The sequence below is a fragment of the Myripristis murdjan genome, chromosome 15 (assembly GCF_902150065.1).
Source record: "Myripristis murdjan chromosome 15, fMyrMur1.1, whole genome shotgun sequence".
NCBI classification, from domain to species: Eukaryota; Metazoa; Chordata; class Actinopteri; order Holocentriformes; family Holocentridae; genus Myripristis; species Myripristis murdjan.
The window spans coordinates 9,894,896-9,921,412 of record NC_043994.1 but is presented as its reverse complement, the minus strand read 5'-3'; the positions used below and the strand labels follow the sequence as shown (position 1 = coordinate 9,921,412).

At 39.0% G+C, this 26,517-nt stretch overlaps 2 protein-coding genes across 2 annotated transcripts in view; both read left to right on the top strand.

Annotated features, from left to right (window-relative positions):
• The window catches only part of LOC115372907 (homeobox protein Hox-D11a-like), a 3,104-nt gene extending 891 nt beyond the window's left edge, over window positions 1–2,213 (top strand). The window contains exons 2-3 of the mRNA XM_030071069.1: window positions 1,361–1,499; window positions 2,120–2,213. Coding sequence (XP_029926929.1) covers window positions 1,361–1,499; window positions 2,120–2,213 — 233 coding nt within the window. The remainder of the gene's footprint in view (window positions 1–1,360; window positions 1,500–2,119) is intronic.
• Window positions 2,214–8,544: 6,331 nt separating this feature from the next.
• Window positions 8,545–10,987, top strand: LOC115372778 (homeobox protein Hox-D9b-like). Its single transcript, XM_030070905.1, has 2 exons — window positions 8,545–9,250; window positions 10,743–10,987. Exons 1-2 carry the CDS (start codon window positions 8,545–8,547, stop codon window positions 10,985–10,987), a joined length of 951 nt encoding a protein of 316 aa, XP_029926765.1.
• Window positions 10,988–26,517: the final 15,530 nt, after the last annotated feature.

The window sequence follows — 26,517 nt, the reverse complement described above, 5'->3', positions numbered from 1 at the left end:
AGGCTAAGTGAAACTTTTTGGAAAAAAGCAGAGCTATAGGCTCCGAGAAAGTAAAGCAATGGGGTAGGCCACTATTAAATATAGGAATCATCATTATTGCAGATATAATCTGGCCTACACATCTGTTTTTTTTTTTTTTTTTTTTTTTTGTTTTGAAGTAGTCTAGTTTATTCGCTGATGCAGTTAACGCTGGATTTTTTTTTTTTTTTTTTTTTGTAGGCTGCATTTTTCAAAAGTATTGCCTTTTAAATTTAAATAATGATAATAATAATAATAATGATGATGATGATAACAATTATTATTATTATTATTATAACAACAACAACAGCAATAATAATAATAATAATAATAATAATAACAATAACAATAATAATGCTGTTGTTATTATTTATTTATCAAAATTAATGAGGTCTATGTCAAGTCAAGTCATTTTTATTTGTGTTTACCCAAAGTCAATAATATATAGAATATGGCGTAACAGCAATAGGTGAACGTGTCAAACCAGGCGGTCTATCCCTGCAATTTTTCAGATATTAATTTGGAACTGACTAAATTTTGAAAAAATGCAAAGCATGGTCTGTAATCGTATGTATGCACAGATATAAGATAGAATTATTTCCGCTTGCGTACAATTTTACATCTTCACATCTAAATCCGGGCTGTGTTGAAACCATTATAAACACGCCATGTATATATATATATATATATATATATATATATATATATATATATATATAAATGCACAGATTTTTCACAACAAAGAGGGTCCACACTAATTTACAGAAAAAAGTGATGGAAATTTCTTTCCTCTCAGTGAACAAGGCAAGCTTATCCCGCATTAGTTAAATGGTTGTGGGCCAGCATCACCTGCGTAAATAAACGCAGCTGTGGTCAGATGAATACGCGCTTATAAATAACATAAGCTGTTATTTCTGTACAGCGGACTGTGTTAGGATGTCCAGTGCGGGACTGTAGATGGTCTCCATCGCATTTCCAGCACAGCCAGACAGTAGGAAGGTCACGTCGCCATCCAGCCATCTTGACCTCGCTGTTCTGTTTTGACTTCGACTTTGACATTCTCCTTGAATTCAAAGCACATGCCTATCTATCTATCTATCTATCTATCTATCTATCTATCTATCTATCTATCTATCTATCTATCTATCTATCTATCTATCTATCTGCCTGCCTGTCTATCTATCTTCTTTAGGAGTATTTACATGCAGAGTACTGGCACATAGATGAGATCTTAAATTTTCTTTTCACGTGTTAGCTATAGGGTAATTTCTAAAATTACATAGCCTATTTTAAATTATGACTATGAGACTAAACTGCCATTGCTGCTTGTCTCTTCTCTCAGAGCCCTTTGTGAGGAGGAAGAAGCGCTGTCCGTATTCCAAACAGCAGATCAGAGAGCTGGAGAGAGAGTTTCTATTCAACGTTTACATCAACAAGGACAGACGCATGCAGCTGTCCCGGCTTCTGAGCCTCACCGACAGGTGTGTGTGTGTGTGTGTGTGTGTGTGTGTGTGTTTAAGTGCTTGACGCCCGTGCTTGACGCCCGTGCACTGCATAACAACATCAGTGTGTATTACATACAGTTCCGGACTAATTTCTGATTGGCTGACGTTCGCTCGAGGCAGCAGTACAGTAACCAATAAACACACAGCTCTGACCGCACGGTGTAAATATTAATACGCTGGCCGAAAAGTGTCACTCCGACTGTAACAAACCAACCGTGCTGTTTAGTTACTGTAACTGCTCAAGAACTAAAGGCCAATTACATGCAGGCGAACAAATATTTGCTTTTCCTTTTTTATTACAATAGCAGGCTAATAAGCCAGACAAGGCCATGTTTCAGGCTTAAAAGACACTAATCATAGTAAAGGACTCCCTCTCAGGTGTGCACTTTAAGGCCTGCAAGTGTGTGTGTGCGTATTGCTTCTTGCATTCATATTTGTATTACAATTATGCTGTTGGTTGTGTGGTGTAATTTGTGGAATTGTAGTGGCCATCATAATAAACTAGTCAATGCATGGGCTATTTCTGCCTTTAAATAAAAAGTCTTCTATTATATTTTTAATTTATTCTATTGTTTTCTGTTTTCTGTCTATTTCAGACAGGTAAAAATCTGGTTCCAGAACAGAAGGATGAAAGAGAAGAAACTTAACAGGGACAGACTGCAGTACTACACAGGAAACCATCTGTTCTGATGGATGGATGAAAGAGAAAGAATGGAAGGACAGACAGCTTTACGTCTTCATCTGGATGGAGAAACCAACAAATTATCCATCCCAATTACCTCCATCCCATGTTCACAGACCTCAGATCGGCCTCATACCAAAAAGAGCTTACCAAGAAACAATGAACAATCCCAAGACGCAGATTTTTGCATGAAAGCAATCGAATTACTGACATTTTGAGGTTTTTTTTTCCTTACCCAGGTCTTGTATAGGGAAAGTTATTTGGTAATTCAGCACTTTAGTTAACGGCAGGACAAAACACATTTGCAGCATCAGCATTACTCTTTAAAAGCTATGCCCAAACAATATGCAACAACTATGCAAACTTGGTCACTTTGTTGTGCCATTCATCTCATGTAGAGAGGCTGACGAGCGCAGTCTTGCCTCTACTATAGTCTAATTCATCATCAAGTGTGTACCTCAAGGCTCTATCCTCGGCCCCTCTCTTTTCTAAATTTTGAATAAAATCACACTCCTTACAACAAGAACAGTGACTCCTTTATCCATATATTCCTACAGACAACACATCCTTTGTTTATTCTGTCTTTCTCCTCATTTTGTTTTGAGTTTTTTTCAAGAAAGCATTCAAATGCTCAACATGCCTTCTCCAAATGTATGTATCTCCAAATATTAAGTCATGTGGCTTGGTAAGGACAAGCTTAATCAACACTTCCTCAGAGCTTGACATAGCCACGCCCAACAAATATGAAGGAATGTGACTATATACTATGACTATGCACTTTCTCCTAGCCATATACGCAACCCCCTAGACTCTTGACTATGCAGAGGAGATGGACAGATCTTCATGGAGGAGCCCTTGAAAGGCTCTCAGTTCTACACCACTCTGTCATCTTTGCTGAACTGCTGCAACCTCTGTAGCCAAAAAACCTCTGACATACCTCCTTCACTATTTAAAGCAATAACACTTTAACACATACTCTTAAATATTCCAGCAACAAACGTCTCCCTTAGTTGCTCTGCATTCCTGTACCCTGAGATGTAAATGAGCTGCACATTCCCTAAGACTGGACAAAGCACTCACCTATATGGACTGTCTTCCCGGTACCTGCAACTGTTTCAGATTATTCTTGCTAAAACAGACATTGCATTGACTTATTCTGAAATCCTCCTTGTGCTCAGCACTTGTGCACAACCTGGTATTGCTTTTGTGTTGCTTTCACACATGGTTGCTCTTGTTATTTAGCAAATTCACTCCCTGCTTGCCTCCTATTGACTGTTTTTCTGCCTGTCTGTTGAACCATCACACCTCTTCTGTTTACTATATTTGCTGTAGCAATATGTCACCATTTTCCACAGATTTCTCAGAGAACTTTACTCCAAACTATTTCAGTCTCAATTGATGATTGATGATTGAAAGGGGGCAGAATAATTCCTCATTTTAATGTGAAGCACAAATTACGGGTTGGTGATCATGAGATGTGTGTGCATGTCTGCAAAAAGTCTCCAGTTTTTCGGCTTTGCCCTTCTGAGAAAGAGGCAGAAACTTATTTAATTTTGTTACTGACTTCAGTTTGTTTTGGAAAACATCTTGTCTTCTGAGAAATGCTTGCACTGCTGACAACCTCAAGCTGTCTGTGTACATGAGTGCAGTCATAAGCTTTTTAAGAAGCACTTCTGTGGCCAGTGCAGTTTTTTTTTTTAATCAAATGTGATTTTTTTTTTTTTTTTTTTTTTTTTTTTTTTTTTTTTTTTTTTAGGAATCATGAAAAATACTCAAACCTGATAACCTCATGCCAATGACAATTAACGGTAAAATTGGATTTATTTTTAGGTCCACTTTGATTGCAAAATTAATGAAAATAATTCAGTGAAGCTGAAAAAGTCTATGCTGGATCTATCTATCTCTCTATACAGACGTACATATAGAAATTCTGATATATGTAGATATATAGATGTATGGATGCTGAAATATCACTGTCCTGTCTCTTTTCTTTTGAGTGTCAGAGTACATTTCTCTTCTATTTCATCAGAAAAAATTAGCTTCATTTTGCCCAGCCATTCTTGTGAATAAGAATTTACTCATAAAAGACCTGACTTCAGTAAATAGTTATAATTTACCTATGATTTATAACAGCAAATACAATCATATATTGAACATCTTTAGTTGATTTTTTTAGGCATGTCAAGACAATCTATATTAATTATTGGTTGATATTTCTCATATTTGATATTTGTTTATTCACAGTGTCTAGTTTGTTGTGTTTATGTGCTTTGAGGCAATAGACTATCATGTTGAGGATGCAAAGTATGAGTGCAATCATTTGATTAATTATTTTACTGTTCTTTATAATGGTTACACGTGATGAAATACAACTATCAATCAATCATTATTTCATGCCTATCTGCTTACTGGATTATCTATGTGTGTGTGTGTGTGTGTGTGTGTGTATGTGTGATTCTGAGATCCTGTTCCCTGACTCACTCAAACAAGTTAACTAGAAAAGTTTGATTTTAGTACGCTTAATGACTGTTGTAATAATAAGCTTTTTTGCAAGATATGAATATACTGTCATAATTTTAAACATCTTTATTTTATACCAGTATTTACAAATGAACCAAATATTTTAAAAAAATAATAAAACAAGACTAACTGCAGTCTGAAAAGCACATAAAACTCGCCATGAACTGTAATGCCACGATCAAGAGACTAGTGGAAAAAAGAAGCAGCAGCAGCAGGCTATAATAATAATAATAATAATAATAATAATAATAATAAGGGCATTTACAGTAAAAAATAAATAAATAAATATGGGGAAACAACCTAAAAACAAGGACACTACTTTTGCTCATTCTAATTCTGATTAGTCTGGTAATAATGCTGTCATTATAACAGCATTTGTGATGAAAGATAAGCTGAATAAAACACTGCAGAGGAAAGATTGCAGATAAATATAAGGTCATCTGTGGCCTATGTAGCAGTTTGATGCTTATAGAAAGACTGTCCAAGACCCGGTGAGCTGTGCTCCATACCGAGCATTTGTCTGAGTCATTCAGCACAGCGCCATGATGAAAATAATGTCCTGTGTGATTCCTCATGAAACAGGAAAGCTTGATCAAGATGCCCAAATGTAAATGCATCCTTCAGGAACACAAGGGTTAGAGCTGCAGCACCCTGACAAGAGACTAAACAAAATGTGCTGTGACAGGGACAAAAGGAGTCTGAGAAGGTGCTTCTCTCCTTTCTTGACATAACTATGGGGTCCCAAGCCAGACTTTGAACAACACTGGGCCAGACGGCAGAAACAGACAACGAGTCCAAGGCTGCTAGTGAACCTTGAACCGCAAACCAAGCATACCACACCAACAACGACCATTTCCTAAGGATAATGACTTTATTGGGGCAATACAGACTGTCTGCTCTGTCCCTCTGCCATTCACTCCCTCTCTCACACAGACACTCACTCTATGTGCGTGTGACACTGTGCAGGAGTGCGCATGTGTGTGTGAAGAAAAAAAGACAAAAAAAGGAGATGAAAGGAGAACTTGTGTTATTGGTTGGACCTAAAGGCATTCAGCCCTTATGGCCCACAATAAACTGAGCCACTATCCGACTGGCCACTGCTATTAGTGATGCTACAGCGAGCCCATTCTGACTCTTACAGGCACAATTTGAACTGTTGGGGTGAAATCCAGTACAGTTTCTTTTGTGAGCTTTCACTTTTATTATTATGTTATTATGGATCATTAACTTGGGTTTTAATGTTGAATTTAGAAGTCGTAGAAATAGATGATGTAAGGTGGGACAGGGTTTGTGTTAGTGTTTCTCCTATCAAATTAGCCTGTGATAAATATTAATTTTTATCATTCTTCTTCCTCTTCTTCTTATTATAATTATTATTATCATTTTGATATAATTGTAATTGTTATTATTACAAATAGTAGTTGTTGTTCACAATGAAAATATTTAGGAGCTTCAGCCTAAAAATATGTTTCTGTGCTGCCTTAACATTGTATGTTGCCTGAAGTAGTACTAAACACCTTAGTCAAAGTTCATAATTTTTTGTTCATATGTCACATATTATAGGCTACCATGTAGCGAAATGTAAGCTGCTCACTCTACTCTAACAAAAGTATGAAATAATGAAATATGATTATTGCTGCTGTCTCAAGTAGAAATCCTCAAATGTGCAAGGCTCTGAGCTTAGGGATTAAGCTGAAGACTAATTTACATCACTGCTCATTTTTAATTAGTGATTCAGGCTATAATACTTCTCCATCCTGTGACTTTATTCCAACAAGAAAGCAAGGTTTCTGGAGAACCACTGTGACTGTGCCATGCATGCTGTGAGGTATGCTAATAAAAATTGTTTCTTACTTTAATCAACCTTAAAATGATGAATTTCCTGAAGGCAAGATCAGTGCAGCTCATAACTTTAAGTCACAAGTCATGAACTCTAAGTTTGGAGGCTGCTCATTTCTAAAATTGCTGCTATGTCATGGCTGTGAGAGGAAAAACTTGGGGAAATGTGGGCAGGGAGAGATGCTAGTCACTTTGACCAGAATTTCTCTATTATTTTCTCTACCTCTTTGCTTCTATCTTTACAGTGATGACAGTGTTATCCATCCCCACTGCCTCAAATGGTTGATGCTGTAGTAATAGTTGATGCTGTAGTAAACTGTCCATGGTCCCAAACAATGAACAAGATGAGTTTCAGCCTGGCCCTTTTCCCTCCACTGGAACAGTCATTATGACACTGCCACCCAGAGGCACAAACAGGGAATTTTCACAGCTCAACACTGACACATTTAGCAAATTAACAACTTCTCAAGGTTCCAACTAAGGGGAATTATAAACCATGGTGTCATCCGTTTATTTCTTCACGTCATCATTCAGGCGATTTGGCAAAGCAGGGAACTTGATCATAAGTGTGACACTCATGAAGGTGTCCAACCAGTTGAAATGGAGGAAAGCTCCTCAGACTGAGAGAGAGAGAGAGAGAGAGAGAGAGAGAGAGAGAGAGAGAGAGAGAGAGAGAGAGAGATGGACTCTGTGTTGGTGTGTGTACAGAATAAAATACAGGAGGCTTGTAGGTTATTGGATTCACCTGTTTAATTTTGAAACTTTGGAGCTTTTGGGAAGTTTGCTCACTGCAGCTGTTCCAGCTGTCCAGTGAGACAGTCCATAATGCTCCCTCGATGTCATCCGTGTCTTTTACGAGCAGCCAGCAGGTGGCGCTAACAGTGCAGAGGAGACATGATCAAGGTCTTTATTAGCACGATGAGTCAAGTTTTACTTGAGGAAATGGTTTGTGTGCTGTAATTCCCTTTTGGCATGCCTCTTTTCGGCCAATAGAAGTTTTTATTCGCACGCACGTGCAGGCAGTTTTGCGCATGCACGCTTGGGCCCTGCGTGCTGTGGACATGAATGAATGACGCACCCACAGAGAAAGTATGGCCCTTAAAGACTGTTGTGCATGCTTTGTCTTTTATCTATCTATCTATCTATCTATCTATCGATCTATCTATCTATCTATCTCTACATATATGTATACGTGTGTGTGTGTGCGTGTGCGTGTGTGTGTGTGTGTGTGTGTGTGTGTGTATGTGTGTGTGTGAATGTGTGTGTGTGTATAAGTGGGTGTATAGGCAAATTAAAGTTGGTCTTCTAACAGCGTGATGCATATGACTTTTTCTTTGTTAACAAATTGAACATATTGCAAATAATAACAATAACAACAACAACAACAACAACAACAACAACAACAACAATAATAATAACAACAACAATAATTTCAGGGAGTTCTGTTTTGTTTATTATCTTAATTATTATACATATAGTCTTTTTATGAAAAAGACCATTGGCACAAGCACTTCTGAATCTCAAGAATCTCATCTATGCACTCTCTCTCTCTCTCTCTCTCTCTCTCACACACACACACACACACACACACACACACACACACACACATACTCATAAAACCCCCAAACAAGCTTGTTAAATGGATCCTTGGCTTGCTTTTCATGCAGCTCGCCTTGTAAAACAGTGGAAGAAACCCAACAGATTTAAAATCTTTTAGCCCACAATTTCTCGACGCGGCTCCAGTAGTAGGCCCACTATCACGTTTCTGAGTACAAAAGAATGATTTGATTTATCTCCTATATTGGGTAAATATAGTCTAACCATGTGATCCACAGCATAACCAATGGCCAGCCGAGAAGAAGGTAAGGGCAGGAAAAAAAATTACTACCATTTTTAGGAGAGGATGTTAGCCACTATACCACCTCATCTTACGTTTTACAGTCGCCCTTAAATAGTTTTTATTGAAATAATAAAATAAACATGTCGCTAACGAATTATTATTCCATGATGGGGCTCCAGACTGAGGAGCCTTACGGTGCGCATTTCATTCCGGGAGGCTTGCAGGGGACGACGGCCAGCGGCTCCAAACCAGCCCGGGCAGCGGAGGAAGAGACCCCCGGCTCACATATCCCGGATTTTTCTCATTTCTCCAACAAACAAACGGGTTTGAACGGGTTTTCTCCTTGGACCAACTCCCCTTCTTCCTCTTCGTCATCGTCCCCCCAGCTGCAGTCCGCCCCCTCCGCCTCTATCCCGGGGCTTTTTCATCCCCATCACCTCCTGAACCACCACCACCGACATCACCACCCCTACTACGGCCCTCAGAGCCAGACCCACGCCGAACACCTCGCGCCCGCCACGGCTTCAGAAAGCAGGTTCGTCCGCTGCTGGGAGGAGACGACTTCCGCACCGGAGACTTCTCTTTCCCAGGTGTCCGCCGCTTTCCCGGGCTGTCTCCCCGCTCAGGGTGACCTCTCCAGCGGCGACCTCTCCAGCCTAAGCCCGAGGTATGAGGCTGTTAAACCGGAGAGCCCGCCACCGTCTAAAAGCAGCCCCGGTGGTTCTAGCTTCGTTAGCCCGACCGAGGTGGTTCTGGAGCGGCTTGGCAGCGCGGAGGAGCCGGCGAGGAGGCCGGAGCAAAGGGAAAAAGATGGGGAAAGGAAAACACAGCAGCAGCCCGACCCGGGTAAGGAGGGAACAACACTGGGTTTTTTATTAGCGTTTTAGAAGTGGCAAGTGTGTGTGTGTGTGTGTGTGTGTGTGTGTGTGTGTGTCCGTCAGTCAGTCTGTGTATAGGTCTATGTAAGCATATGTGTGACTTTTATTACCCTATAAATGTCTTGTAAACAGTAAAATATAAAACTTTATTGTCCATTAAAATAATTAAGATACTGTTGCCTTGATTTAGTGATTTGTCACTAAAGGGATAACGCAGGCTTGCATGCACACAACTTCTGTGCTCACAATTGTATATTAATTTGATGTTAGTCTTTTTTTAATTGCAATCTTCAGTCTTTTGAGAAAACCAGACAACCTGACCTGAGAAATCAATTACTGAAAAAACTGTAGTTTGGGCTTAAAAAAAAACCTTTTGGACTTTGAAATTGCCTACCTTTAGTACTTTAATACCAGAAAACATAAAAAAAAAAAAAAAAAAAAAAAAAAACGATTTGAATTAAAATAGAACACCAGCCTATCAAGATGAGATCATTGTTATTGTTTTGACATGCAATATTTGAATTATTAATTTATTCTAGGCTAATTATATTTTCAGCCAATGTCTTGCTTCACAATCATACAGCTTCGACACAGTTGGAAATCTGTTTATTACTATTATAATATACTATTATAATACAAATATAATTGTTTTGCTGTTGTTATAAAATGTCTAGAGTTTGTTTACTTAATTTAATTTTAGTCAGTTTTCATCTTGCATTGTCACTCTATATGCCTACAGTCCATGAAAATAAAACTCTATGAATTCATATTAGCCTACATGTTAGAGAACTTATAGCAATGAACAGCCATGAAAATCACCAACCACTTCATATGAGAATTAGTACGATTTTCATTGCAAAATCATGCTGTTCTGTGTTTTTGGTCAGTAAAGAACTTACTTAAAGTTCAGGAAATAATAATAAAATACATTTTAAAAAATGCAGCAAACTGAAGCAAAATTGTTGCCTTGTTACTTAGTGTTGTAAAATGTTGCAAGTATGACTACCCAGCCAAACATTTAGGCTACTTTCTGCTCTCTAGTTTGTGGTCTTCATAACTATAAGTTTACTCCCCTCTTGGGATGCTTCACCTTTTTAGGAGGCTAATAAAACATTTCATATATGCCAGAGGTTCAAATATCCTTCCCCAAACTGCAGTTCAATAACTCAATAAAATGAGGCTTAGTTAAGCTATTTATTAGTACTGCAAGCACTCAGAATGAAGAATAGCTTTATTGCAAGTGTGTGGGTAGCAATTACAGTGCAAAGCTCATTCTGAAAATCGTTTCTGTGCTAAATTTGTGAATGAAGGTATTTCTACCATAGAGAGAAAATATCACACAGTATTTGCACATATAAAGCTAAATGTGGAATGTATGGGACACACACACACACACACACACACCAATATTGTGGTGGTAGAAATTAAAAACCCATGCTTTCCCCTCTCTTCCGCTCCAGATAACCCATCAGCCAACTGGATCCATGCCAAGTCCACCCGTAAGAAGAGGTGTCCCTACACCAAACACCAGACCCTGGAGCTGGAGAAGGAGTTCCTCTACAACATGTACCTGACCAGGGACCGGCGCCTGGAGGTGGCAGGAGTCCTAAACCTGACAGAGAGACAGGTCAAAATCTGGTTCCAAAACAGACGGATGAAGATGAAAAAGCTGATGAGCCGGGATAGGCGGAGTATGAATGAATGATGGATTTTGGGGGAGATGGGGGCTTGTTTTTCCAGAATTGGGGGGGAAGCTGAAAAAGGAGATACGGCACCCTGAGATGCCCAACAATCTAAACATCTGCTGTTGGTGATCAGCGGTTACTAAGCAACAGATTGTGGAGCTAACATGGTTGCCATGGAAAATTGCAATGGCGAAACTCTGTAGGGGAGACCGGGGGTCTGGTAACACTTTTTGTATTCCTGCGAGTGTTTCTTGGCTTGTTCAAGTTACCATGTCTTCCAGACTCTTGCATACAAGTCCGTTATCTGTATGTTACAAAACTGAATCATTTCATCAACAAGAATGGGAGCTTTTTAGTCACACTGACAGGGAGAGAAATGTTTCATTTTATTACACAAAAATGTGCAATCAAAGTCATTACCAGTTTAAAATATTTTTTGTGACAGTTGCACATCTCACAGTCATGTCCAGAACTGAGAATCCTCAAACAGCTGCACATAACTTGTCTGTACTGTCTGTCCAAATGTGAATTGTAGTTTCTGATTTTATGCTAAAATAATTTCCCCCAACTGAACTCTGTTTGTGTTGTGCTAAGCAAGGTATGGACTACAAGGCAAATTTCAAGGACAAATCCTGCGAGATGCTCATGATTGAACAGCTGCCGGACTTGGCCTGAAAGGCACCGCAGGTGAAGCGAGGCTGAGCAGCTTGTGGAATCGCGGAGATCGTAGCCAAACAGACACTATTTATCACTGAAAACTTTTAAACAGAAGCCACTCTGCTGTGCTTGTGGAAAACTCCATGCCCAGAAGAGAAACAAGAGAACAAAAAGAAAGAAAAAGTAAACCAAAATGATCAGAGTCACATTGGAGACAGATGTAAACAGGATGGAAGAGTGCAGGCCTTGTAAGTCCATCCTTGACAATAGATGCACTTTATCCACATCTCTTTTTTTGGCATTGAATTTGAACAGTTTCCAGGAGTGGACACGGTTGTAAATATGGAAACATAAATACTTCATACGTGGTGGACCTGGACTTGCAACATGCTGATAAATATGTTAAAACAATGATCCTCAGCCCTAGGGGGCATTAAACTGTTGTATCCTCACAGTGCAACATTATAACATTAGTTAATCTGAAGTTCTTTGAATGTTGAATTCTGTATAATAGAAGTTTGATAATTTTATCAGTTAAATACAGTGAAATGCAAAAAAAATATATATATGGAAAAAAAACTCAAAATCACAAATTTGTCTCTGAAATTGCCTAATTCATTGTCAGCAACCAGTTTTCTTACATGTCTGACAGCCTTGCTGTTTACCTAGTTGGCTGCTTGGCTATTTTAGATCTATTCTGGAAGATTACAGTTCGTCAAATTGGCAAAGGTAAGAAATGTTAATATTAAACAGACTGTGCTATGTGATAATGTGAAAAATTTCTCAGCTCAAAACCCAAATTTATTGTTAACCATCCAGTCTTTTCACCAATGTGTCTGGGACAGAAAAAGCATCTCGAGGTTTGATCACATGATTTTTTTTATTTGGCTCCTGAATGGAGGATGTGTATACGTGATGGCCTGCCCCGGTCTCCCCTACACCGTAGCTGCATGATGGCCGCAGGTTTTCTGTAACTGGGACTGGCCTCGAATATGAACTGACTTTTCCTGAGACACACAGAAACAAAGGTGTCAGCGGCAGCCGCTTTCATGGGTTGGTCTCCAAAAATCGATAAGCTTCCACATTTTTTTCCCAACTTTGCACGTAGGCCTATCATCAGTATGCGTATTTGTTGTTGTTGTTGTTGGTCTTGTTGTTGTTGTTGCTACGTATATTTGTTGTCACATGTGTGTCTATGCAGATGAGGTTATGCCAATACCTCAACACACCAGTCATGGCTAAGCTATGGTCTGACTGCAGCCTGATGCTTATTTTTCTTTATTCACTGCCACCTCAATAAGGAACAACAGCTATGGTAACCCTGTCATACATTTTAGAAAAATACCATACACATACTACAATGGCAAAACTACAAGCTGTCTGGGCTATAAAATCCTATTGGAGCATTGCGTTGGCTCTACATTAGGTGAAAATAGGCTACAATAAAATATGATTAGGTTACCATAAACTCAGTGCCACAGACACACGTTCAGTACCAATGGGAAGGGAGTGCTATAGTGATTTTTCATTAGGGCGAAGGACCCACAAACAACGCTCTCTGTGCCGGAGAACAATAAATAAAAAAAGTAAATAAATAAACAGGCTATGTTAGCCTGTAACGGGAAGCTTGACGCTGTGTAACTGCAGACCAGATGCGACCGAGGCCTTCATCTGCTTAGTTATGCTCAATGTGCTGCTCGTGATGGTTTTTCTAATGAAATAAACGCTGGATTTCACCATCATTCCTAATAATGAGCCTCTTGTGTTTTTCTCTTTGTTTGTTTGTTGTTGTTGTTTAATCTATGGACCTTGGCTTTTATGCATGTCGCCCGCTGCGTAATCAGTTACATCTGTAGCCTATTTAGCTGAAAAATGAATAGGCTAAATATTAGGCCTATTCTCATTAGTGGAAATAGTAGCAGTAGGATACTATTTATTTAAATTATCTAGTGTTTATATATTAATAATGAATACCCTTAAAATAATGAAACACGAACAAAATACTGCTATATAGGCTTTTACTTGGCTACAACTAGGCCTGGTAATACTATCACTACTACTACTACTACTATTACTACTACTACTACTACTAATGATATTAATAATATGCCTAATGATTTTGTTGTTGTTGTTGCTTGTTGCTATTTTTATTATTATTATTATTATTATTATTATTATTATTATTATTATTATTATTATTGGTAGAAGTAGCAGTAGAAGTAGAAGTAGTAGTAGTAGTAGTAGTAATGTTACTATCACTATTATTATTATTATTATTATTATTGGGCATATTGAATTTTTGTAGCAATTGTAGCAGTAGTAGCCTGTTTATTTTATTTGTAATATATTTATTTTATTATTGCATTACCCTGATTATCATTATCATTATTAGATGTAGAAGTAGTAGTAGTTGTATTTGTAGTAGCAGTAGCAGTGATGGTATTAGTGGTAGTAGTAGTGATAGTACTAGTAGTATAATATGATGTTATTATGAGTGGTAGCAGCGGGCGCAGCAGCAGTGCTTCGTGTCTCACTGTTTGGAGGTGAGCGCAGTCCTCTGAGAGACATTCCAGCCTCCTTGTTTAGTCAAAGTCAGTGCAGCGCCTCGTAGCATTCGTCATTTATTGCAGCCCATATAATCTGCTCAGCGCCCAACCTACTGCAGGGTCATAAACCAACAGCATGCATTTGGTGAATAAACGTGACTTTCCTCCTTTTCAGGAGACACACACACACACACACACACACAGGGAGAGAGAGAGAGAGAGAGAGAGAGAGAGAGAGAGAGAGAGAGAGAGAGAGAGAGAGAGAGAGAGAGAGAGAGAGAGACCATAAAGTAATTTAGCCCAGACAGTCATACTATATGGTTTTATTGGACATCCCTTCCTGCCTTAAAGCCTAAACTGTCCTTCTAAACGTTAAAGTCATTGTCTGTGGATGAGACCAGACAAGCTGAATCAGTGCTGCGGAGCGGGGATGTGACAACACAAAAAGCAGGATATGGCCTAACGGTGGTGCAAAAAAAAAAAAAAAAGGCATCATGAACGTTTGATTTGCTTCTACTATTATTAACAATCTGTTTTTACACCTTTTGGCATAAAACTATAATGATCAGTAGGACAGAAGTCTAAAAAATCATAGTGTCAAATCAAAACAGGAAACTTACCGTGCACAGCAGCTCGCTGACAGATGCCATTCAGTAATTACGTGTGGTGAAGGACTTATTTGATTTCATTTTCTTTTATTTTATGGACATCTTACGAAAGAACAAGCAATTGGGAATTCTCTTCTCCTTTTCTCTTTTTGATCATTTTCTAAAGTGAAATGTGCGTGTGAGTTCTTTCCACCAAGCAGCTGTTAAGTGAACATTGGCATGGCATAAAAGTTTTCAGAAAGATCTGACGGGGAAAGGAGAACTGAGAGAATATCACTGAAGTACAGAAAATCCTTCACCGTGCGCCATACTGACCTCCGCATAACTGAACGCAGCCTTGCACACTATATTCAAAATATGCACATGTTGCAGCTGTGGCGCATAGCTTGATTTGACTATTTACACAGGCTATTAGATTATGACCATTGCTTGTGGTAATTGTTTTATTTAGGCAATACATTAGCTAATATGTAGCAGTGCATTTATGTGTTGTGTATATGGGGGAATGAAGCTAAAAGCAAATTTCCACCGGACAATAAAGTCATACCTAATCTAATCAAGCCTAAGAAAGAAAGAAGGCCCGCCGCACGTCACCGCATTCCTACATTTTCATTTATTCAATAAAACATCTTCATTATTAGACTATCATAGTAATGTTTATTGCACTTCAAAATTTCATTAGCCTGTATAGGTAAAATATGTCACTTAATAAGTGGTGGACAAATATCCTACATGAGTACTGATTTTAATATAAGCTAAGTGAAAATGCAGTTGAAAAGAAAAACAAAACAGAAGGTGGGCTTTTCTTGTAATTATAATTGTAAAATATAAATTAGAATTTTTGCTGTTGCTGTTGCTGCTACTGTTACTTTCTTCTTCTTCTTCTTCTTCTTCTTCTTCTTCTTCTTCTTCTTCTTCTTCTTCTTCTTCTTCACGAGTCAAAATAGTACCTATATAACAGCCACATTGCATTAAGATAATAAGAATATTTGTTTTCCCAAACACAAAATAAGAAATAGCGTAAAAGTTCTTCAGCCTAAGCATATCCGGAAAAAAAAATATGTTACGTGCTGGAAAGGCTCAAGCCGTAAAGACAACAGATATCGGCTTACCTAACAGTTCAGGCGCTCTACGCAAAATGTACACGCCGCATGCGATGGCACAACAAGTTACCGTGTTACATTCAAAATGCGAAAAAGGCTCGGCTTTTGCCCATTATATCCCCACCAAGGCTTTAATAGTAGCGTACTGGTAGGCAATATTTATATATTTTAATTATTATTTTGTTTTTATTTATTTATTTGTATTATTACTGTATCCATAACATATGCTGTTGTCAGATACAGGCCCAATTAACTTCTGTGGACAGTGCAAAGCCATAGAAGCTGTTTACGCTGTTCATAGTCCATTAATAAAGCGATGGCTGCAGAGGGGTAAATGCAGGAGAGTTTATCCTGCCCGCATAGGTCTACTGATTAAACACTTAAGAGAAATTGTGGGTTACAAATGCAAGAAAATATATCAGACTATCAGTATTTGCCATGCACTGATACCGTCTATTTACTGAGGCATGACTAATTTTGGAGCAATAACAGGCTTAAGATAAAGAAATACCAGTCCTCAATAGTATCTATACTTCCGAGCACACACTCAGAACTGTGTAGCCGACAAGGGCCTTGCAGCAGCCGAGTGAGGCTGCATGCAGGTGTAGTTACTGACCGTGTCCGCTAGATGGAGCTCTTGACTTTGCTGAGCAGCTGGCATGACAGCAAGAGAGGAGGAAACCGTTAAGAGCAGCCCCTTTTTTCCACCCAAGAGCCAGTCTGCCATCAATTATTGTGAGTTCCAATTACATGTATAAGAGAATAGTGTGACATATCTTACTGTTTCTGTTCTCAGACAGCTGCACGGCTGGTTAAAAAAAAAAAAAAAAAAAAAAAAAAAAAAGAAGTGGTAATAAAATACCAGCCAGAAATATAGTTGTGACATCAAAAGGAGAATAGCTAACAAGAAAACGTTACCGGTAATATCCTGAGTTTTTGTCTCCTGTGTGCAGCCATGTCTGAAAATAGGCCCACCAAAAGCTGCTGTGCGCCTTTTTGAACTTCAAATAATCACCAAAGGCTGCACACTGATGCCTTAATCTTGTTACAATCAGCTTTTGTTAGCCATAGTGAGCCATTTAGCATGCTGTGGTTTAAGACAATTGGATTTTTACTGGCCATTCATCTTTCGGGAAAAATAACAAGATGACAAGGCTAAGATATTGAATTTACGGTCAGGATGCTTGGGGAAATATATAACACCATCACTACAAAGAGAAGGAAACATTAATTCTAACATTTCTGCCGTCTTCTCCTTCTATTTTGATCTATAGTGGCCTGGAGTCAGAGCTAAAATGGATGGAAAGGACAGGTGGATCTCTCCTTTATAACCTATAGCTAAGATGGCTGCCATGCAAATAGATAATCCTGTCATAGAAATGTATGGAACGTGCAGAATTTTCAACAGATGATAGGGGATTAGTAACCACGGTAACACATCTAGTCCTCCCAAATGTTGCTGTGCACCAGCCACTGTAAATGTCTCCAGATAGCTGATTTAGCCATACCCAGCGTTAACGAGTGGGAATAAACTCTTTGCTAATTATAATCACTGCATCACGCAAGATGTAAATGTGCAAATAGATAAATAATTTTAGGAGGTAGAATTTATAGGATGTTAAATATCATGCAATCAAACGGAATACAATTTTCTGTTGTTTTGCTGATGATTAGCCACGTTTATTTCTGCTTCCAGTGGGCTTGTAGCCACCACAATGCACGTAAAAGTCTTATCACAATGAAAAATGAGTCTTTCACCTTGTCCGCCAGTTTCCCATGCTTAAGCTACACAACTGCCCATCCAGCCAGCCGCTCATTTGCCATACCCGTTTATGTCTGTGCCAGCATGCATCGAAAAGAAAGCAGAGAAACACTCTGCAACTTTAATAACACACGCCAGTAAATAACAGTTTAATATCAGTGTTAACCAACAGGCTTTCACCCAGTTCGGCCGTCAGAGATTTAGAGATAAAATAAAATAAAATAAAATAAAATAAAATAAAGAATCAATTTAAATTTTAATTTATCTTTTTGGTTTACCCAAATATCCAGGAAAGTAAAACCTCTGAAACACTCATCTTAAAGGGAAAAGCCACCTTTAGGCATCAATTCATTATGTTCAATGCATTCTACATATTTTGTAAGGAAATGTTTTAATTTTAATTTATTATTATTAATACCAACATTATTGTTGTTGTTGTCGTCCTTGTTGTTTTGTTGTTAGGTATTAAGGACATAGGCTAAATATTATACAATATTAGGCTTTTATTTATTCATGAGGCCTTTTAACTGTGATATAGGCCTACCTACTTTGCTGCTTCGTGGTAGGTTTCCTACACTTCCCAGAATGCCTTTTGACAACCTCTGAGAATAGCTGTAAACTTTAAGTTTTCAGAGAAGGAATGAGCAGTGATGGAGATGGAGCTTTAGACTGTTTTCAGTCGAACAAATATATATTTATAGTTGCACCCTTCTCTCAAAATGCAGCACGTAGAGGCATTACACTGTGGTCTGTTGATGGTTCATCGCTGAAGCAAAATGCTGAGTCTGGAATCTCTTTTCCCCTCATTCTGGGGGGCTGACAGGAAATCTTCACATTTGCTGTATGAGCTGAAGATGTTTCTGCTGTCCGGCTGCAGGAAAGGAATGTAAAAAAATATCCAGTTATGGACAAAGAAAAGAGAAATGCAGCCGCTGTCTTTCTGTTCTTTTCTTTAATTGTACTGAGGTGCTTCAGCAGGGAGGGGGCTGGGTGCAATATAGCTTTCTCTTGAATACAGCTGCCGCAAATTCTCTTCTGTCTGTCTGGCACAATTTACAGCCAGCATGAGGACACACACACACACACACACACACACACACACACACACACGGTCGTAAAACCTTTTTACGAGCCGACACCGCCCGCCATTGGCTGCTAACGGTCATGTGCAACGGGCATCCTTACCTCGCGCGCTCCCGGGACTCCAGAACTGCACCGGCACCCGCGCGCCTGAATGGACGGTAGGATAGAATTTCTCTCTGTGTTTGGTCCAAATTTTCCATTTGTTCGTTTAAAGCGTTTTCGTGAAGTAAAGCAAAAATAGAATTCGTTTCTACACATCAGACATAACAGGCAACATGACATTTAACAGTTAAAACAACAAAGACAAAAAAAAAAAAAAAAATGATTGGCTGTATATAGAGAGTTCATAGTTTTCCTCTGCTTGTTTTCTGAAGTGTGTATTCTTATATTTTATTCTTATATTTTTAAGCTGGCTTGGTCACACTCATTCCTACATTTTTCTGACAGACATTTGATGTGTTTCAGTTGATATCTTACTATAATTGCAGTTGCCAAACGAATAAATGTGCAGTTAGAGAACAGGAAGCATTAATAGGATGGCAATATTGTTGCAGTCAGAGTGCAGGAGGCAGGTGATGTCATCGCTCAGTCTTGCAGGAGCCACGATGGAGGTCAAGGCACTTCATAAATATTTAATTGTCTTTTTAACTCAACTTGTTGCTTTCGAGCAGTGTTTTGAAAATTCATATTTTAAATATATTATGATTTGGGATTTTATTTAGGTCTGTGGATGAATAACTGATTAACTAGCAAATTAGATGATTGCTTTTATAGATGAAGCAGGCATACATACACACATAGTGTTATACGTGTGTGTACATATATGTATGTGTGTGTGTATAGGCTATATACACACACACACACACACACACACACGTATATATATATACACACACACACACACACACACACACACGGATATATAGACTCAGAACAACAAAGTTAGTCATTTTCTCATTTTCATCACAGCACAACAAAAGAAAAAAGATTTAACCAAATTTATTTATTTAATTATTTATTTATGTACTTAGTTACTGTCCATTTATTTGCATATGTATTTTTCCTGTTACTATAGTGTCTTGCCATGGCATGCTTTAGCGCTGGTTAATTTGCTGTTAAAAAGGGAACCTGTTTTGGAGCCTGATCCGGGTCTTATGCAGCACCAGTGTTGTTTGGATCACGACTTTTATAATTACTACAGTATTTCTAATGGGAATCCTTGGTCAAATGGAGTCAGGAGGTTTTCTGCACTATAGGCAATAGCAGTAACAACTGTGTGTGTTTAAAGATTTCACACACACACACACACACACACCACACACACCACACACACTACATATAAATGCTATACTTAATTACATGCAGTCTATCTCTGTGGTAATAATAACTATGTTGTGTCGGGAAAACCAACTTTGCAATCATTTCTTCAGTGCTGGTACAGTTACTGCTGTTTGCCATTACAGGGCAGTGTTGGAGGGGCTGGTGGGGAGGTGGTTCGTGGGGAGGTGGGGGGCAGGGGCGGAGGAGGGAGGGAGGGGGGGGGGCAAGGTGGACGTCATCCATCTTGTTACTGCATCAATTTGCATGGCCTTTCTTCTCAGTGATGTATTTTAAGAGATACATGAAGGGGACGTGGCCATTCACATCCCTTTGTTTTACGTTTATGTTACCACTCATTATTGAAAAAAGGAACATATATACTAAGACTAAGTAACACTGAAAGCTTAAAAATAATAGTCACAGCTTGAGTCAGAAAGCAGAAAAATAATCCAAATGTCCTCATGAGAATATGACGTGCTATATAGACTAAATCGACCTTTTGAAGAAAAAATGTGTCAGTGTTTCTGTCGGTCGGTGTAGCAAGGAGGCATATGCTGTTTCAACAAAGACTGCGCAGTCCATCCATACAAGTATAATATATGCAATAGCAATAGAATAAATCGAATGATTAAAGTGTGAAAATAGTATTCCAAATAGATTCTAATCAGGGTGTATAATATTATTATGGTGATTTTAAATAGATTGACTGTAGCAGTGGGGGCCCTTTAGGGGTCCCAGGCAAGGCAGTGTGTATGTGCAGTCATATTTGCATACAGTGAGGCAGGTATGTAATTCTTTGATAAGTCATATGGAATTGCAAATATATTTTCTTAAAGGATTTTTTTTTTTTTTTTTTTTTTAGGGACAAACCCCATTAAGTAGCAGTGTCTTTGGAACAAAAAAAGAAAGGCACAGCCTGTGGTTCTTTCAGCACAAATGAAAAACATTTTTAAAATGACTTTTAGAGTCTATAAAGCACAGCCGATGAGAAATACATTTGAGGGAGACCAATGTGGACAGATGGACAGTAAATGAGGAATTTTTTCTCCTTTGCATTAGAGCTTTACCCCCTTTCGTGCTATTTTTCCATACTATTTTTATGAAGGTTTTTAAAAGGTGTGAAAAAGAAGCTGAATAGTTTCTCTTTCGTTCTCATTCCTTGTCTATGAAATGCAGATGGACAGATGGACAGAAGGAGAATGATAGAGCCCTTTCCTTCATGTTTTTGTTTCCTTTGACGGTTTTTTATGAGGGCAGTTTGAGGGTGAGAGAGACAAAGAGACAAAAAGACAGTATTTTCTCCCTTTTTTGCATTTTACATTTTTTTCATGAGGGTAGGCGGGGTGTGAGAGATAGAGGGAAACAAAGACAGTATTTCACTGGTGCTCAGCCGAGCTCAGCTGGCACATAGTATTTACAACCTACTGCAATGCGGCAGGGAATCTGTGTGTGCGTGTGCGTGCATGTGTGTGTGTGTGTGTGTCTGTGTGTGTGTGTGTGTGTGTGTGTGTGTGTGTGTGTGTGTTTGAGAGAGAGGGAGAAGGCGAGACAGACAGAGACCGAAAGAAGGAAGACAGGGACAAACAGACACAAGGAGGGAGGCGGAATGAGACAGAGAACGAAATAGAAAATGAATGAAAGACTAAAGACAGAAGAAGAAAACAAAGCAAAACAAAACCCAGCCAGACAGAAAATCGGTTTGTCTGTCAGCGTGTGTCTCTGTGTGTGAGAGAGAGAGATAGAAAAGACAGAAAACCAGGAAAACCAGGACAGAGAAAGAGAGAGACAAAGAGACAGAAGGAAGGGAGACAGAACGGAAGAAAACAAGACAGATACAGAAAATCAATGAGAGAGGGAGGCAGAGAAACCAAAACACACAGAGAGACCAAGAGAATCTGTTTGTCTGTGTGTCTGACTGTGGGTTTATTACCAAACACTCCTTTCTGTCCCTGTAGGATGGTGTAGAGACCTCAGACTCAGCCAGACGTTTCCGAAGACAACCACCGACTCCAGGTTTGTCCTGCGACCCTGATGCTCATTACTGGGCTGATTTAATAATGCATAGGAATTGATTAGTACTTGTGTTCAGAGGAGGTTCTTTTCCTTGTTAAATTTATAACAACCTGCACAACCAAACCCTCAAAGTAAAAAAATCTACTGACAGTATCTGGGATATTTTCAGATAATCCAGTTTGGCCATAACACCTGCAGTTGTGATATGAATTGGCAACTGAGGCACCAAATGTCAATATCAGTCCGTCTTTATATGATGTTGTTCCTATAACTGACTTTCATACATTAACTGCAAACTCATTTAAATCCATATAACTGAAAACTTGTTATTGCTGTGATTATGCAGTAGCTTAACAGTATTGTTCCTGAACCTCATAATATACTTCTTTTTCCCTCCTAGAGGTGATGCATGCATTTTAATGCAATGCTATTGAGCAATATTGCCTTAAACACAGGCCAGTGATTGTTGACTGAGATTTAAAAATAAATAAATAAATAAATAAATAAATTTGGATAACAACAAGTGGTGCAATAAATCCTAAGATTATAGGAAAATATGATTTATGAAGTTGCCAAACAACATAGAAACAAATGTTCATGACTTTGCTCTTGACATGTGGTGTTTAAATGCATAGCCAACCTGCTGTCTTATCAAATATAACTTTCTTTTTCTATTATTTTTCTTTTCTTTGTTTGCTTTTTTATTAATTTATCCTCTGTTTTTTTCCTTCCAAATAGATTATACCCTACAGTGGTTAAGCTTTTGAGAGATGTTCAGTTAATGCTATCTCACTGAAAAATATACTTATGACAATGCTGCTGTTGATATTTTTCTCCACCAGAGGGCGTTGACATTTTTTTAAAAAAATGGACTGCAGTCCTACCATTCTCAAGATGATACACAAACTGAGCGTACAGGTCAAACATATTTTCTTTCATAAAAATAAAAACAACAATACCAAGGCAATTGTCAGAATTGGTCCCGAGTTATTGATATTGGTCAGGGAGCGCACGATACAAATAAGGGGTGCAAGAAAAACATTGCGCAACATGTGCAAATAACTGAAAATACTCCATTCCATCTCGGCTTTAACAAGTGTGTTGTTATAGATGTGGACACTAGATGGCGCAGCACACTCGGGGATCAGCCCTGGTTTTCTCAATGGCATGCGGTTACGAGGTTCCAGCTCTGTCAATGTTCAACGCCCCCGGTTCACGCGCCGCTAACGTCCCATCTTCACCCTGCAGACACTGACGGGAGGTCAGAGAACTCTCTTTTCCCAGTACCACTGAATGCACTACAGAGTTCCCCCCTTTCCGAGAGGCTGGGGGGTTTCATTGATTTTGCAGCGGCTAGGAGGCGTTGTAGGGCACGGCGCCAAGCTGGAGCTCTGTCGCTGTAAATCACGACCTGGAGAGGCTTGTTGTTCCTATGAAACGGCGGTGTCCCTCCACTGAGACACAGAGAGAGAGAGAGAGAGCAAATCCTCTGTTCTGCCTCCATGTTCCTCAAAAGTAAACGACACATAAGCACTGGTATAATTTTCAGTTTGTATAGGGCCTACTGGAATGAACTGTGACGCGGTGACTGTGATGCAGGCTACAGTTATTATTTTATTTTTCAACAGATGCAGAGTCTTAGAACTGAAACTAGGCACTAATATTCACAGCACATTCTCGAAAAGCTGGTTTCATATATTTAGTGCGACTAAAAATGTTAAATTTGTGCAATTTGTATATTTTAATGCAATTCAGAGTTTTGGCCTAGACTATATGCAGACAAATTAAAATTAATTGTTAGACCTTTACTAAAGATGAGTTTCAAAGTTCTATTCGAAACGGTTTTCAAGCCCTGTGATAATTATTTTGACACTTTTTAGCATTATTAGTCATATGTTGTTGTTTTACTTGTAGTCTTGGTGGTAATATCTTCATACCTTAGCTTTTGGGTTTGTGTGCTGTTTTGACACTTAATGTCCTCACCAGCCGCTGAGCTGTTAAAGCAAGCAAACTGGTGTCCAGTTTGACACACACACACACACACACACACACACACACACACACACACACGGTCTGTTTTCACAGAGTCTGTTTATGGTTTTATTGCTCCCCATTTACGGAAATCAAAGCAGGAAGCAAATGCTCCCACCTGCATTCCAGAAACATCCAGAAATAAATGCAAACGCCATCTAGACGCTGTTTGTTTTGCAGGCAGGCTAGACTGGAGGAAAAGACGTCGGCCTCGCACTAAACACCATCATCATTCTGACTTTAAACGCGGCCATCCTCGTTTTTACGCACAGGGAAAATGCTTTTACGCACGGATTTTACTCGACTCACAAATGCTCAGCGGTTTCCAAAAACTTGCCCTGCAATTAACTAACTGTCCATCAAAGAAACACAAAGTCTACACTAATAATGTAATGAAAAATAGAGCATCAATTAGACAAAAATCCTCGCGATTTATCTTTAGCCTTTTTCTCTGCGTATCCAAAAATGTCTAGCCCTAATAATAATAATAATAATAATGATAATAATAATAAAATTATTCATAATAATAATAATAATAATAATAATAGGAATCGGATTATAAAACCACTTTGTAGTGAAACTGAAACTACAAACTCACAATTTCATATAAAATTCCAGCAGCTCAAAAGCCTAGAGATTAAAGGCTTTGCTCCTCTTTGTGTGTGTGTGTGAGAGAGAGAGAGAGAGAGTGTGTGTGTGTGTGTGTGTTTTTTTTTTTTTTTTTTTCTGGCGCCATCAGTGAATCAAGTGGCTCGCGGTGCAGGCCTAATAATTTATGAACCCGCGTGGGAGCAGCGGGAAAAAACCCTGAGCACGTGACGGTAATAAAGTGTGTTTTATTGCCGCCGGTTTGACAAGCCCCAAAATATAACACACAGAATAGCCGTCGGCAGGGCAGATGGGATATATTTGGTGGAAAACAACAATGCTCTTTGTGCCGATTAAGCCTAACAGCGTCAGATTGAATGCTGCCGATCGTCTGAACGGGATTTTACAGTAGCGAACAGGCGCGTTTTAACTGCCAGAACACAGCGCAAGTAAGTGGCTCTTGTTTTCATATTTGACAACGATTGAAGTTAGCACTCTAAGAGCAAGGGGGTTCCCAAAGCGATGGTCCGGGGACCCTCAGGGGTCCTAGATGGGGATGTTTAGGGATCCTCTGCAAAATAATCCCACTCTTATTTCAGTGTAGAAATTAGCGCAGTTGGACGGGATTGTAGGCTACAGGCTGCAGGGTCCACACTCATTTCGATGCCGAGTTACACTGACATTTTGTTCATTGTTGGGTGAAATACGGGGATTCAAGTGTGGCATGGTTTCGGGAAAATATATCAGTCGAAATTGGGTTAAGCACGATTAAGGCGTCACTTTTTACTCACGATTTTTTGGTGGTACCCAAAATGTACAGGGATGTGACGTTTTCACGCTAGAATGTGGAGAAATGAAACTGGTGTATTGTCCTGCTGTAAGTTATTATAACTTGTTTATTTTATTTGAAAAAGTCTGTGTCATAACGTGTCTGTCCTATTTGAAGGGCACCATTCTTAAGGCTGAGACGAAATCGAGTCTGAACTCTCTCTCTCTCTCTCTCTCTCTCTCTCTCTCTGTGTGTGTGTGTGTGTGTGTGTGTGTGTGTGTGTGCGCACCAGATTTCCGTAACATGTGTGCTCTTAAGTGGGCATATTTCCTTACGTTTTGAAGCGGCACAAGGAAACCTGTTCCATATGTTTTAGGTGACCGGGCTACTGTCTTATTTTTACACCAACTGGCCGGGGGTATCTGTTGTTGTTGTTATTATTATTATTATTATTATTATTATTATTATTATTATCATCGCCACCGTCATCACCACGCCTGTTAGTATAAAGTCTAATACTAGTTTAGTCATATTGTGAATAACGCCATATGAATGTCGTGCCGGTCACATGTGTGGGGTCAGGCCGCAGAGCTGGTGCTTAAAGCCTACATTGTCTTGTCCACGTTTTGCCTGACGATTTCCAATCCTGGTCATATCAGATGTTTGTTTGAGACATGCAAGCGCCGTTATCACCCAGCCAATCTGAGTTTTCCCAAGTTATTTGAGTTGTTCATTTTTACAGCTATCTATCTTGACACTAAGCCCTCATCATATCTCTATAAACAGAATCAGGACGAGAGCAGTACAGTTGCGGTTTATGATAAAAATAAAAAAGGACGATGTTTAGGCAGAAGTTAGGGCGCGCGTTCAGTAGCCTACTTCACACTTGCAGCGTGACAACAGCAATCACATTCTCCCTTTTCTACATTCATCACAAAAAGAAGAACATTTTTTGAGGGAAACATCACAATCAAATGGCCTAATCCAAATTAAAGACAGCAGTATTTGTGTATTTTTGTTTGTTTTATGTGAGGCCAGTTAACGAATCAATCCCCCCTCACCCCCACTCA